Source organism: Morus notabilis, unplaced genomic scaffold (assembly GCF_000414095.1).
Source record: "Morus notabilis unplaced genomic scaffold, ASM41409v2 Scaffold2113, whole genome shotgun sequence".
NCBI classification, from domain to species: domain Eukaryota; kingdom Viridiplantae; phylum Streptophyta; class Magnoliopsida; order Rosales; family Moraceae; genus Morus; species Morus notabilis.
In genome coordinates, this window is record NW_010357106.1 from 58403 (window position 1) to 72809 (window position 14407).

The window sequence follows — 14407 nt, forward strand, 5'->3', positions numbered from 1 at the left end:
TATCAGTTGAGTGCCGTACCAGCCTCCACAAGGGAGGTAACTCATGCTCCACAAGGGAGAAAAAGAAAATAACAATAATGTCCTCCGACTTAAGGGAGGCATTCAAGTTATAATCACGGTGTCGTGGGGGACCTTGCAAACCCTCACGTTCCGATGATTGCGCGCAAGTGGTACGCGAGCACTCGGGCCCATCAGTAAGAAAGATAAGATAAGATAATAAGATTATGATAAGACATCATAATTAAGCATAATCAGCTCATGCATATTTATTCATGTGTACTTACAGTTATTTTGTGAGATATAGTTCCTACTTGCTGAGCGAAAGCTCAATCAGATATGTTCATGCTGTAGGTAAGAAACCTATCAGCAATTCTTGAAGGGCAATGGCAAGCGGCGGACGAATGGTGGAGATGGGAATGGATACCGCTCACGCAGTTATCTTCCGCAGTAAGTTTAAGAAAAATCATGTATATGTATATATGATTTAAAGGTTTCAAGCATGTATGTTTAAAAAGTATAGGTACATATGTATGTTAAAGAAACCGAGGTTGTAGCTAACAACCCTCGTTTTGAGTATTTAAGTTTTAGAACGTTGCAACAGAGCATGCAACAAATAAATAAATTTTAAACATGACGATTTAAATGATTGATTTTAAAAGGGCTTTAAGATGTACTTGAATTTAAGATTTCTCACGAAATCCGTTTTAAAGTCAAAATTAAATGGCCTGATTGAATTGGCTAGTTTTAGAAAGGCTTTTAAAGAGTATTTGAAATAGGAGTTCAAATGCTGCTCTGTTTGAAAGATATTTTTAGAACGTTTTATCTTAACTGAAATTAAGAAAAGCTTTAAGAAATTTAGTGATTCACTTATTTGAAATTATTGTTACAAATTATGAAAGTATTCTTTCTTATATTAAAAAAAAAAAATGTTCCGCAAATTTTAAGAAACCCCAGTAAGTACAAGTTAAAGTTTAAGTTACAGTGGCGGCCTCATAGGAGGGTCGTCACACTTAAACTAGTATATCTATAAAAAAAGAGTTGTTCATTGATTAGTTACTGCACATGCACTTGACATTCTTTTTAAAGTATATTAGCGCAAATAATTTGAACGGAAATGGTAAAAAATATGTCAATATAAAAAGCTTAAGAAAGTATATAGGTTAACTTTTAGTTATAGAAATTAATAGGTCATAACTTGTTAAGATATGGTTCATAACCAGATAAGTTATGGATAAATTTATCAAGTTATGGTTTATAATCAGACAAATTATGGATAAAAACCGTCAATTATGGACAATAACTTGTCAAGTTATGGTTCATAACCAGACAAGTTATTGACGTAAACAGTAATTTAGCCTATTTATTAACTTATATAAACTATTAACCTATTAATTTTAATTCATCTCAAGTCTTAACTTATTTTCCTCTCTCTCCTTAGTTTCAAGATATTTCTTTCTTAATTTTTCAGTCAAGTCAATATATATACAGTAAACTGCTATCTCTTTTCCCTTTTTCTTTTCCTCTTCAGCTATCTGTTTCTATAATCGCAATCTGATTGGCTATAAGCTCTTTTTAAATACGACTACGTCCTACTTTAGCTATAACTCTACCTGAAATCAAAGTTCGACTCTAATTTGGCTTCGAACAAAAGAGAGAGTCTGAGAAAAAGGGGAAGGACGGGGCTGCAAGAATGAAACGAAACCCGGTTGGCCTGGCTGAAGCTTTGTAAAAATGACTCAATTAAGACAGTTTTATTAGTAAAATAACTTTTTAAAAATTTTTATTTATAAAATGATTACGGAATAATTAGAAACGACCATTTTTTATAAAAAAACGACCAGGTGATCGTTCTTCATAAAAAATAAAGAAAATTATTTTACTAATTTTATTTTATTAGATAGTTATTTTAATAAATTTCTCAGCTTAGTTGAGAAGATTTACATAAATACCATCGATCCCTGAAAGTTTGTTTTTAACATCTAAATCCAATTTCCTTTCTATCTTTTTTCTTTTCCAGTTTTTTGAGTACTAATTATAAAATGTTGATATGTTACTTCAAATTACTATTTTACCTCTTCTGTTCTAATCAATTTTTGAGTGAGAATCCGAAAAGTAACCCCTAACCTTTAGCAAAATCCTACGTATACTGCTGGGTTTTTTATAATTTAAAAGGTATCTCATATATCTTTAAACTATTGCAAGATTATCCATTACGTTTTTCAGAAGGGTGAAAAATAACTCTTTAACTAGTCAAACTTTTTGAAATACCAAAAATAATCTCAATAATTAGTATTTAGATATTATTTGAGCTATTAATTATGTAAAATTTTCAAAACATAAATTTAAAACTAAATAAAAAGGAAAACAAAAGAGCCAACATGCTCAGATGATGGTGAAGCGGGGCTCAACCTTATCATTCTTCAAATAAACCTCACATGCACAATTTTTATATTTTCAACACGAGACATACTTAGGGTGAATATGGTGGATATAAGATTTTCAAACGTGTACTTGTATGCAACTAGGATAACTCACAAATTTTTTTTATTTTTTATTTTTTATTTTTTTTTACAGATAATGAAATATTGGGATAGTGGATATAGATTGAGACACATATTGTTTAAAACAATGTCTTTGTATCAGGATTGTTTAAAACAATGTGTTATAAATATCTTTGAACCGTCTATAAGTTCTTTTTGGTAAGAAAAAATAGAGAATTTACCGAGTACATAAGTTTAGACTTTTACCTTTTATTCTTGATTAATACTCTTTTGTTAATGTAATTATTTGACTTAAAAGATTATGAATCAAGAGTAAAAGGTAAAAATCCTGACTCATACACTTTCAAAAGAAATTTATCAAGATTACCCTTTTGGTAATGGATATTTTCCTTAATTTGTAAATTCATACTGAATGTTTATTGTACTATGATAACTTCTTATCATACAATTAGTAAAAAAAAAAAAAAAGCTACGAAGACCCGTTGATTCTTTGTCAATTGTCACAAGTCCAAAAGTTTGTCGTCTGTTCAATTGCTGTCATTTTCACATTTGTTATTCATAGCGTATTTCTCCCACGACCGAAAATTTTCACAAATTACTTATATGATTGAAATATGTTTAGTAACTCGAAGTTGGAGGAGTTTTGATACTGTACTTTTTGTATTAAAGGGTGAGAATTAGACAAAGGCTTAATTTGGTAGTACTGTCAATTTTAAAAAAATTACTTTTAGCTATACTGAAAGAAGAAACATTTGTTATAAAAAACAGATGAATGTTTAATAAATTATAATTATAATAGTTGTGCTAGTTTCAAAATCAGTGTAATAGTATTTGATAAATTATTATGTTGAATTGCTGTGAATAGTTAAAAATTACGATTATATTATATTATATTATAATATATATAATTACAATATAATATATATTTATTATTATATTTAATATAATATAAAAAACTATTATTATATTATAATGATATAGAATATAATAATATTATTAAAATAATAACAAAAATAATTTTAAAAAATGATTATATTATATTATACTAATATAATATATATAATTACAATATAATGTATATTTATTATTATATTTAATATAATACAATAAAACTAGTATTAAATAACATATTATATAATTATGATACATAATATAATAATATCATTAAAATGATTAATATAAGTACAATATTATAAAATATATTATAATATTACATAATTAAAAATTACAACTATATTATATTATAATATATTATATTATATAATCATTATTATATTATATTAAATTAATATATTATAATTAATATATTATATAACCATAACGTGTGTAATACATCATAATATATAACAATATAATATATTATAAAATAATAATTACAATATCATATTATAATTATAATATCATATTATATGATAAACTAATAATATTAGAGTTATTAATATAATTATGATATTATTTGTTACAATATTATTAGTATATTATATTATATTATGAGTCTGACTTTTAAATGAGGAAGATTGTAAATTTTAAATTTCATTAGGGGTATTATGGGTATTATGAAAGTTTCATTAATTGTATTATGATAATTCATGCACAATTTAAAAGTTAAAGTTGTCTTTAGACTGTTTCTGATTTTAATTATAGATTCTTAAAAAAAATTTTAAAAAGCACTTTTGAAGAGATTTACCAAACATTAAAATTAGCTTCTGTTATAAGCAGAAGCGATTTTAGAAGAGAAAAGCGATACCAAACTAAGGCCACGAACATATTCAGACGAATCAGACTGTTTTTCTACTCGACTAGTGCTTTCTGAGAGTTGTATAAAAGGCCTGCATCTACCCTAAAATTGAAGTATGAACAAGTACTTTAATATAAGTTTGAATAAGTGGCAATTAATAGTCTTCTGATAATTGAGCTTTCACCAAACAAATAAACGGCAAAGAAACAGCCGTGTTGCAAGTCTATATTTACTGAAAACGACTTGAATCGTACAAGTACAAAACTCTGGTCACGAATTGTGCGTTTAGAAGATGAATTCGTTAATTCGTTTAATAGTTTGAATCATGATTCGTAACTCTTTACAGTATTTTTTTTAAAAAAAAAACACACATAAAATAAGAATAGTTCTAAATTATAATTTTAAATTCATAAACCAAACGTCTCGTTCAAAAGGCTTTTTATTTAGATATTTAAAAATGCTCAAAAAGCGAGTAAAGCCTACGAATCCAAGTGGTGTCGAGAGCCAATTTATATCGTCGTAAATTTTTAATCTACAATATTTATTGGGCAAGACAATCAAATATATATATATATATATATAGAGAGAGAGAGAGAGAGAGAGAGAGTTTCCACAAATGTAAATGTATGTCATCCCGAATGAATAAGGCCATGAACCGACCATCACGAAAGCTAGTATATTCGCAGATTACCTCAACGATATAATTCCTCATCACCGGTTTTTATACAACGGTCAAAAAAGCAAGTAAAAACTAGGGAGGAAAAAAAATGCTCAGAAAACTATTGTCAATATCTGGGGGGCTTCTTTTTTCACTCTGTGATCCCAGTACCAGCGTTTTCCACGTCAACTTCTCCCATTCCAGTGTCTTCCTCTTCTTCACTGTCCTCATCACCACTGACCTCCTCATTGTCCTGTCGTAGCTTAGCCATATGCTCAGCAAGTAATTTATCATCCCTTTCGCTCACCTGCATCAATGCACGTTTGGTCAATTACTCGTATGAATATCCAAAACAAACAGTGTCGTGGTGCGAAGAACAAAGTTCTTCTGTTTTGAACCAGAGATAATTGCAGATAGGTTTGCGTTCAACTATGTATCCGGATATGTATATTCAGAACAAAATAAAAACGATCTGTTATAGAACAAAAGGCAAATACAAAAATTGACACTCACGGCTCTGGGTGCCTCCTTCACAGCAAGTTTCCCCTTGTGTTGTTCAATAGCTTGGGTGCAAGCTATGATCGCATTGTTTAGAACTGCTATCCCTTGTTCCTGTCCACGTTAGAAATCAAAACAAAGTTAGAAAGAGCCTCCAACAGCAGACTATTATGGAACCACACAACTGCCTCTGAGTTCGGGAATTGGAAGGAATCATAACATAGAAAAGAATATATTGACCAAATTTAACAAAGAATTCGATGCTACAACGAAAACTTGGAACCTTGTGCCAAAATAACCATGTTGCTCGGTTCACAATAGAAGATCGTGCACAATTTTCCAAATAATTTAGTTTCACATGCAATAGAAAGAGGGGAAAAAAAAAAAAGACAACAAAAAGGACCTGACGACCATGCAACAAAAAAAAAATGTGTCCATAACACCTCTTTTTTGTTTGGTTCTATTTGTCAAATGATTAAAAGGAAATTTGAAAAGTTTTTCAGGCCTCCAAAGTTCAAACATGACAACTCAGAATTTTCTTGGCCGCCAATTTGACAACCTAAAAGATCTATATATATAATATATACAAGACATACGAGATCCATATTTATCTTCAGAATGATGTGGAGGTTGATTTGCAGCAGTGCAAAAAATGCATAAAATGGAAATTCACTGACAATTTATATTACTGTTTGAGCTAACCTTATCAAGAGTCTGAGTGGTCAGAACATAAAGTGGAGGAGCAACAAGCTTAATCTTGACAGGACAGTCATTGTTGCCTGCAGCTTCAGCTTTCCGCATAGCTTCCTGCAGATATAGGCAGACATGAATAAATGTAAGACACCATGGGACCACTTAACAATACCGTGAAAAAAAAAAAAATGCATGATAGTTTGGAAGTATAAGCCAACAACATAAATAATGAGAAGTAATGAAAGAGCGCAAAAGGACCTTAATGTGAAGAACACCATCAAACTGGAAGCATTTCATTTCAACATCAGCCCGAATTTTCAAAGGCTGCGGAGTCATTCTTCTCCTAATATTCTTTATTAAAGCATCTTTAACCTCCTCCGTCATTGCAGGAACCACCTTAGTCACCTACAAGAGAAGGAGGAAAATGAATTTAGTCACAATCAGAAGAAAATTTGGCATAAGAGAGTGTAAAACAGTTTTACCTCCTGCCCATCATGGCCGATTTCTTTGACTTCACGTGTAAGGGAATTGAGAACTGAATCAGGATCAGTCACAATGATTTTGAAGGCCTGAAAATTTAATAACTAATATTCATCACCGCGACCTAGAAAAATAATGACATTGACAACTTTTGAAGTATAATCCTCACCTCAAAAGCATGACTGTATTTCCTATATAAAGGCCAGCCAACGTGGATGTACAGATCCTGTGACACGTCAAATGAACTCAGGAAAAACGAAAGAAAAAGGAACACAAATTCAAGTATAAGTAGTCCAGTACCCACTCAACAAGTTGGTTAAGCATAAAACTTTCAAAGGTTTAAGGTACTGCATGAGAAAATCATTTTAAGGCTTTAATGGGATATAAAAGGGGTGCAGAAAATCAGAACTTTAAGTAAAGGAATATAGGAATAACCGAGCAACTGAGGCAGTTAAAAGAACAAGAAAAAAAAAGGGCCCTATTGGACCAAAATCATTAGAAACATTCAATCATTCATCAATTAACCAGCTTATACCCATACATGTCACGTGGCATTGCCATTAACGCGGGCAGATAAAACTAATTCAACAACAAGGAATTCTAATAATGCAAATCTAATTGGATAGGAGAGAACCTCTATAGTTATTAGAAGTTAAACATAAACAAGTTACAAGGAAGAAGAAAATTCACAAGTTTGATATCCTGCGACAATAAACTCTCTCTTCCTTATCACGTATACATGATTCCAAAGAAACCCCACAAAGTGATCTTAAATTCCTACTCCAACAAATACATTCTAGCAATCTTTGCATGCTGATTTGAGGACCATATCCACCTGAATTTCCCCCAAAATTCTTTGAGCAACCAAGCCGAAAATCCCATCACATTCCTCTCCAATAAAATTAACCAAATTCCTCAACATTCTAAAACTCCAAATACCTAAAGTAATCCTATAAACTTTCCATAAATTGCTTATCAACACATACATTCTTGCTATTGAAGCAATATAAACCAATATCCATCTGAGTTTTCTCCAAATTCTCCGAGCAACCAAGCCGGAAATCCCTCACTCCTCTCCAATAAAATTATTTAAATTCCTCAACATTCTAAACCTAAATACGCAATGCAATACTATAAACTATTCTTTAATTGCTTATGCAATACTTTATACATGCATTATTCTTGCTATTGAACAGAGAAATTCGTCAGCACGCATAAATCCCCAAATACACAGCCAAACCATAAAAATCCAAATTATGCCTAGAATAGCAGCAAAGATTCAAAAACTAAATACCTCTAAATCGATGCCCATCGTCTCAGCAACATGGCGCATAATCGAGTGAACGAGCTTGCTCTTGTTGTACCTCTCCTCGCATGCCTGAATATCCTCTTCCGAAACCCTACGCTTGCTTAAATCGATGTAGCCCTTTTCCTTGTCGACCCTGAGGACCATGACGGGCTCGATGCGTCCGACCTTGATCAGGCTGCTGACACTGCGAATCCGGCGGCGGGAGAGCTCCGAGAAGAGAATCATGCCCTCGATATTGTTGTACTCGAGGAGGGAGACGTAGGCGCCCATGTCGGCGATGTTCTTGACCTGGATCATCACCGCCATGTCCACCTCCGGGTACTTGGCCTCGTACATGCGGCACTCGAGATTCGGCGAGTGAGAAGCCATGATTGGTTGCGTAAGCTCTGCTTTCTCTCCTGGATTTTTCCCGAGAGAAGTGTTTTTCTCTGGGAAAATTGGGTTGTGGGAGGAGAGAGAGAGAGAGAGGCCTAAGTGTTTGTTTGGTAAGCTGGAAAATAGAGGGTTAGGGTTTTTGAGCAGACGGTGGTATAATGCTCTCTGATAAAGAAAGATAAAATTATTCCTTCAAACGCGACGTCGTTTATTTTTTTAAATTCTGTTGGGAGAAGAGACTCGGCACTATTTATTTAATTTTTTATTTTTTTTTTTTATTTCCTAAAGGCACTAGTGGGCCCGTTCACTTCGCAGATTCGAGTTTATAATTCGAGTTGAGATGTGATTTTATGTGAGAATTTTTTACTGTAGTAAAAAAGTTAGATGTGATTGTTTGTGAGAGCTTTTTACTGTAGCAAAACTCGAATTGGTGAAATGAACAGGGCCTAAAACGATGATAATCGTCTCATTTGATCTTCAACCTTTTCTTAAATAATAAAAAACCAAAACCAAACAAACAAAGTAGTCCTTTCAAAAGAATTTCTGAAATTTTATTAAAAACATCACATTATCAATTTCAAAAATAAATCTTATCTCCAAAACATAAAAATTAACAATCTTACGTAAATAATTATATTAAGTACAAAAAATTATTCTAATTTTTCAAGGGCAGTAAAGATATTTATAATTATATCAGTAAAATGTTTTGTTATCATTCAATAAAGATATGCTTATTTTTATTCAGAGCTGAAAGTTTAGATTGCCTGGTTCAATCCTAAAACGAAGAAAATTGAGCCACTTCAGCCTTAAAATTCAGCAGATTTAGAGTCGGGTCAAGCCGGCCTGACTTTTACAAAGAAAATTTAAAGATATAAATATGTTTTAAAGTGTATGAGTTTAAATTTTTACTCTTATTTTTAATTAAAATATTTTTAATTAAAGAACTATATTAATAAAAAGTTATTAGCTAAGAATAAAAGGTAAAATTTCATATCTATATCTTTGAGGGTGAGTTTAACCATTTTCATAAAATAATAAAGTGAAAGCACTTCCTGACCTGAAAATATATATATTGTGTCTGGAATATTGGCCCAGTTTGATCCGGCCAAGAGATTAGGGCCGGGAATATAATATATGTATATATATATATATATTTTTGGAGAGAAAGAAGGAAATAGGTTAAAATTTGAGATGAATTAAAATTAATAGATCAATAATTTACATAAGTTAATAAATAGGCTAAATTATTGTTTTTGTCCATAACTTGTTTGGTTATAAACCATAACTTGATAAGTTATTGTTCATAATTGTCCATAACTTGTCTGACTATGAACCATAACTTTACATATTTATTCATAACTTATCTAGTTATGAACCATAACTTGACAAGTTATGATCTATTAATTTCTATAACTAAAAATTAACTTATATACTTTCTTAAATTTTTCATATTGGCATATTTTCTACTATTTTCCATATATTTATTGTGTCTTGAATATTGGCCCAGTTTGATCCGGCCAAGAGATTAAGGCCGGGCTGACCTGGCTGTGTAGTTCAGTTTAAACTTACATTTTTAATTTTATTATATTACAAAAATTTAATATAACTTTTATGATTAAAGGTAAAAGCTGTCAAAAAAATAAAACTAAGTCACAATAATCACGACCAACCATGCTAATATTTTATTTTGTTATTATTTACTATTCATGACCTACATTTTACATTTTTGAAAAAGTAAAAATACCTAAATACTTTAAAAAAAATAAATAAATACTCATTGATTTAGTTGCAGTAACATGTTTACCTTCTTAAGTAGGTTTTTTAGCACAATTGCTTTCCAAACTTATCGTAATTTAGTAAATTGTCTCTTAAACTTTTAATTTTAGCAACCAACCTTGAACTCATAAAGTTATTGCAATGTCCACCTTTTACTAAATTTGTTCAAATTTTTTATTAGATTTAAGGGATTAAAAGTTAAGAAATTAAAATATTTGCGTTACATTTGAATTAAAAAAAAAGAGATAATGGTATCTATATAAGATATTTTTTACTAACTATGCATGGCAACAAAATTTCAAACACATTGTGATGTAGGACTGAGATAGATCAAAAGAATTAAATAAGAGACAATTAAAACGAGAATTAAAACCGTACGAGAAAAATAGAGTTAAAATTCAAGATAAGAAAATTAAAGACTCAATATTCATTAATCAATCATAATTATAAAAATATCAAGATAAACTAAACTAAATATTCTAATGAGCCGTAAGAGATAAACATAATCTAAAATTTAAAATTAAATACTAGCATGTCCTAATAGATAACGGATATAAATAATTCAAATTCAAAGAACCTGTTTGTTTTCATTTTTGAAAACGTTTTTCACGTTTTCCAAGAAGAGAAAAATGAAAATACTTTGAATATCGTGTTTGGAGGAAATCGTACAAAAACGAAAAATGAAAACGGTTTGGTATTTATCCCAAAAAGTTAAACGTTTCTGAAAACGCTTTCAAGTCGTTTTCATTTTCTCAGATTTCTCCTTCCTGTTCTCTTCCCTCTCTTGTATGCCATCAACGCCGGCAACCGTCTGTCGGTGTCCGCCACCACGCGGTGAAATTTTTTTTTGGGGGGGGGGGGGGGGGGCCTCAGAATCTCAGCTTTTAACCATTTGCTTTAAAAACAAGTCGTGACGAGATCTTAAGCAGTCTCTCTCTCAATTACCTTTATGTCCACAAGACTATCATCAACCGCAAGAACATGAAGCTCTGACGGCGAGTCGCCGGAAACTTCAACATTTTCTGGTAATTTTAGCCGGAGAACTTCATCCGCCGCCGCCATAATCACCTTAACTCAAATGGGTATTGGAAAAAATGCCGCAAAAAGAAAAACCCACTTCCACAAATACATAAAAACTCCAAAAAATGCAGATGGGATTTTTTTTTTTTTTGGCAATAGTGATAGAAATAGTAATATGACCTAAAATGGGGTTGTGAGTTGTGACTTGTGAGGACTTTATAGACTGGGGGTGTTTGTACGAAATGGGGGAAGCTTTGGTCAGTTTGATGTTTTGTTGTCGTTTTTCAAATTAAGAAAAAGTTTTTATTTTTTTTATTTTTATTTTTAAGATTTTTCTAGAAGTGAATTGATTTTTGGGATTTAATTTGTAGTGACTACTGTAGAGAGTGGGAATTGGTTTTATTTTAAATACTATTATATATTTTTAAAAATTAAACCACCAAACGCAGTTTCAGTTTTTCTTAAAATTAAAATCAATCTTTGAATAAAACTATCAAACGTATTTTCAGAAATAATTTCAAAATGAAAATGAAAACGTTTTCATTTCTATTTTCATACAGAAAATAAAATCATTTTAAAACCGATTCCAAACGCAACCAAAATGTCCCAATCTTATTCTTCTTCACAAAGTATCAAATTGATAAAGTTCTAAACTACACAGTATCAAATATCTTAAAAACAAAGAAATGGGTAAAAAATACGTAAAGAAAAGAATAAACTAAAAACACACACTTAAAAAAGAATTAATTATAAAAATCACCTCGAACTAACTTTTATAACACTTTGTCCTCCAAACTTTTAAAAGTAATATTTGTTCTCTCATACTTTGTTTTGTTAACAATTTTACTTTTACTGTTACATTAAATGACAAAATTTGTCACATAAAAAGCATATGACCCATATAAAGAGGGAATTATCATATAATGTTCTGCAAAAGACTTAGGTCATGAATGAAAGCGTTTGAAAAAATCAAAATAAAGGTTAACTTTAGACGCTTGAGTTTTTAGGGTTAGAAGTTTGCCCAAAAAATTGAAAAATTAAAAGAAATTAAAGCTTCACTGTGAGAAACACGTTGAATCATTCCTAATGGCTGCAACATAGATAAATAATGGTGATATGAATCCTATTGACAGTAAGTTTGCTTTTTCTATTTTTGTTGAGTTTCTCTTAATAATACTTGCTAAATTTGTCTGACTATGCGATCTTGATGGGTTTTCTTATAAAATTATTGTTATCACCACTATTTATACTCTGCACATTAGATTCCCATCTTTGTATTTCCCTATTTACACTCTGCACATGGTTGATTCGCATCTTCGTATTTCCATTGTTGTAAGCATGATTGAAAATGGGGAATGAAAGAATAAAAATGGGGATAATCTCATTAAGAGGGTAGAAGTGTAATTATGCACTCAATTCTATTAAGAACTAAGGGGGCGTTTAGTATGGGGTAATCATAGGAGTGGGAATGAGAATCTTTCAGATTCTCATGTTTAGTACAATTATTAGACTTTTTTAAAACCCAAGAAAGTGAAGCCCATGGGTTTCACATTACCCCATTTTGGGGTAATCCTAATCCCACCCAATAAGGTGTTATTCAAATTCTCAGAAATCTCAAAATCATGGGAATCTCATAATAATAATAATAATAATAATAATAATAATAATAATAATAATTATTATTATTATTATTATTATAATAATAATTATTATTATTATAATAACAATTATAATAATAATAATTATTATTATTATAATAATAATAACAATAATAATAATAATTATTATTATTATAATAATAGTAATAATAATTATAATAATAATAGTAGTAATAATAATAATAATAATTATTATTATTATTATTATTCATTTAAAAAAATATTTTTTAATTCACAACATTCCGATGCACAACCAAACACAGTAATGTAATATTCCTAGGAATTTGAGAAAGATTCTTGTATGGAACCAAACACAATAATGTATTATTCCTAGAAATCATATTACCCTCCATTACTTTCCTGAGAATATGATTCCTTATGATTACCCCATACCAAACGCCCCCTAAGGGTTAACAAAAAACTTGACAATCCGCAAACCCAATTAACCCACCCACACAACCCATTATAACTTGAACCCGACCAACTCGATCAAGAGATCAACCCAAACTCACCTCACCCAACCCGAATCTTAATTGGATGGATTTGAGTTGAGTTTTTATTAAACCAAATTAACCCAAACCCACTCAATGTTTTTTTTTTTTTTTTTTATATACAATACGGGATTGAACTCGCAATCTCCCACCTAAATCTCGCTCACCTAAACCTGCCAATGCCACTAGACTAAGAAGTCTTACCCAACCTATTTATATATATAAATAAATATTTTTACCTCATAATATATAGTATTTGTCTTATATTTTACATTATTTATTTAAAAACTTATTATGTTTTTTATCCTATGCGTTTTCATTATTATTTGTTTGTTGGTTTACAACTTATATATTTGAACTTGTTTTGCATATATTTCATTTTATGTTGATTTATAACTTATGAGATAATTTTGGAGTTTTGTAAGAATAACATGATGATGAAAGTTTAGCCTTTTTATTGTAATTTCTGTTAAAATTAGACAAAAAAAGGGGGAGTTAAGTATGATCATGTGGTTTTATTTTTTTAACAAAAAGACAACGTGACTGCGTTATTTTCTTTTTTTTATCTGTTTTTAATAGAAATTGCAACATAGGGGTTATGTGAAAACATTTAAACTTAACATTTTTATAGTAATTTTTGTTAAAATTAGACAAAAAAAGAGGGAGTTAAGTATGATCACGTGGTTTTTATCTTTTTTTTTAACAAGAATTTCAAATAGAAAGACCACGTGATTGCGTTATTCTCTTTTTTTTTATATGTTTTTAATAAAAATTACAATATAAGGGATTATGTGAAAATAATTTAAAATTTAAGAGATAAAGTGAGAGTTTTTAAAATTTAATAGTAAATTGAGAATGATCATAAAATAAAATTTAAGGATGGGTGATAATAATCTAAAAAGAAAAAGAAAAAGAAAGAAACGATTCAGTAAAAAGATGGAAAAGCGTCGACAGCAGGATTCGAACCTGCGCAGGCAAAGCCCAACAGATTTCGAGTCTGTCTCCTTAACCACTCGGACATATCGACGTGTGTCCTAGATGAAAGAACATAACTTTCCAAAAATGGTTGAAAATTATTTTAAACTAGATAATAATTACTAGTGAAAAATTGTAAGTGCTAATAAAATAACGCCCACCGTGGGGCTCGAACCCACGACCACAAGGTTAAGAGCCTTGCGCTCTACCGACTGAGCTAGACGGGCAGACGTCA

General features: G+C 30.4%; 1 protein-coding gene and 2 non-coding genes across 3 annotated transcripts; all 3 read right to left on the minus strand.

Moving 5' to 3' along the window:
• Positions 1-4846: 4846 nt before the first annotated feature.
• LOC21390344 (eukaryotic translation initiation factor 2 subunit alpha homolog) lies at positions 4847-8414 on the minus strand. The gene is made up of 7 exons (XM_010089222.2): positions 7863-8414; positions 6738-6794; positions 6571-6657; positions 6347-6493; positions 6098-6202; positions 5411-5509; positions 4847-5204 (listed from the first exon to the last, which is right to left on the minus strand). The coding sequence occupies exons 1-7, from the start codon at positions 8244-8246 to the stop codon at positions 5049-5051; spliced, it is 1035 nt and encodes a 344-aa protein (XP_010087524.1). The 5' UTR covers positions 8247-8414; the 3' UTR covers positions 4847-5048.
• Positions 8415-14142: 5728 nt separating this feature from the next.
• On the minus strand, positions 14143-14224 carry TRNAS-CGA. Its single transcript has one exon. It is a non-coding gene; the product is annotated as a tRNA-Ser (tRNA).
• Positions 14225-14326: 102 nt separating this feature from the next.
• On the minus strand, positions 14327-14399 carry TRNAK-CUU. Its single transcript has one exon. It is a non-coding gene; the product is annotated as a tRNA-Lys (tRNA).
• Positions 14400-14407: the final 8 nt, after the last annotated feature.

Excerpts from the sequence above, each read along its gene's own strand:
- LOC21390344 (XM_010089222.2), bottom strand. The coding sequence starts at position 8,246 with ATGGCTTCTCACTCGCCGAATCTCGAGTGCCGCATGTACGAGGCCAAG. Across the intron at positions 6,795-7,862 it reads CGATGGGCATCGATTTAGAG|GATCTGTACATCCACGTTGG; the intron begins GTATTTAGTTTT and ends GACGTGTCACAG. Across the intron at positions 5,510-6,097 it reads CCACTCAGACTCTTGATAAG|GAACAAGGGATAGCAGTTCT; the intron begins GTTAGCTCAAAC and ends TAACGTGGACAG.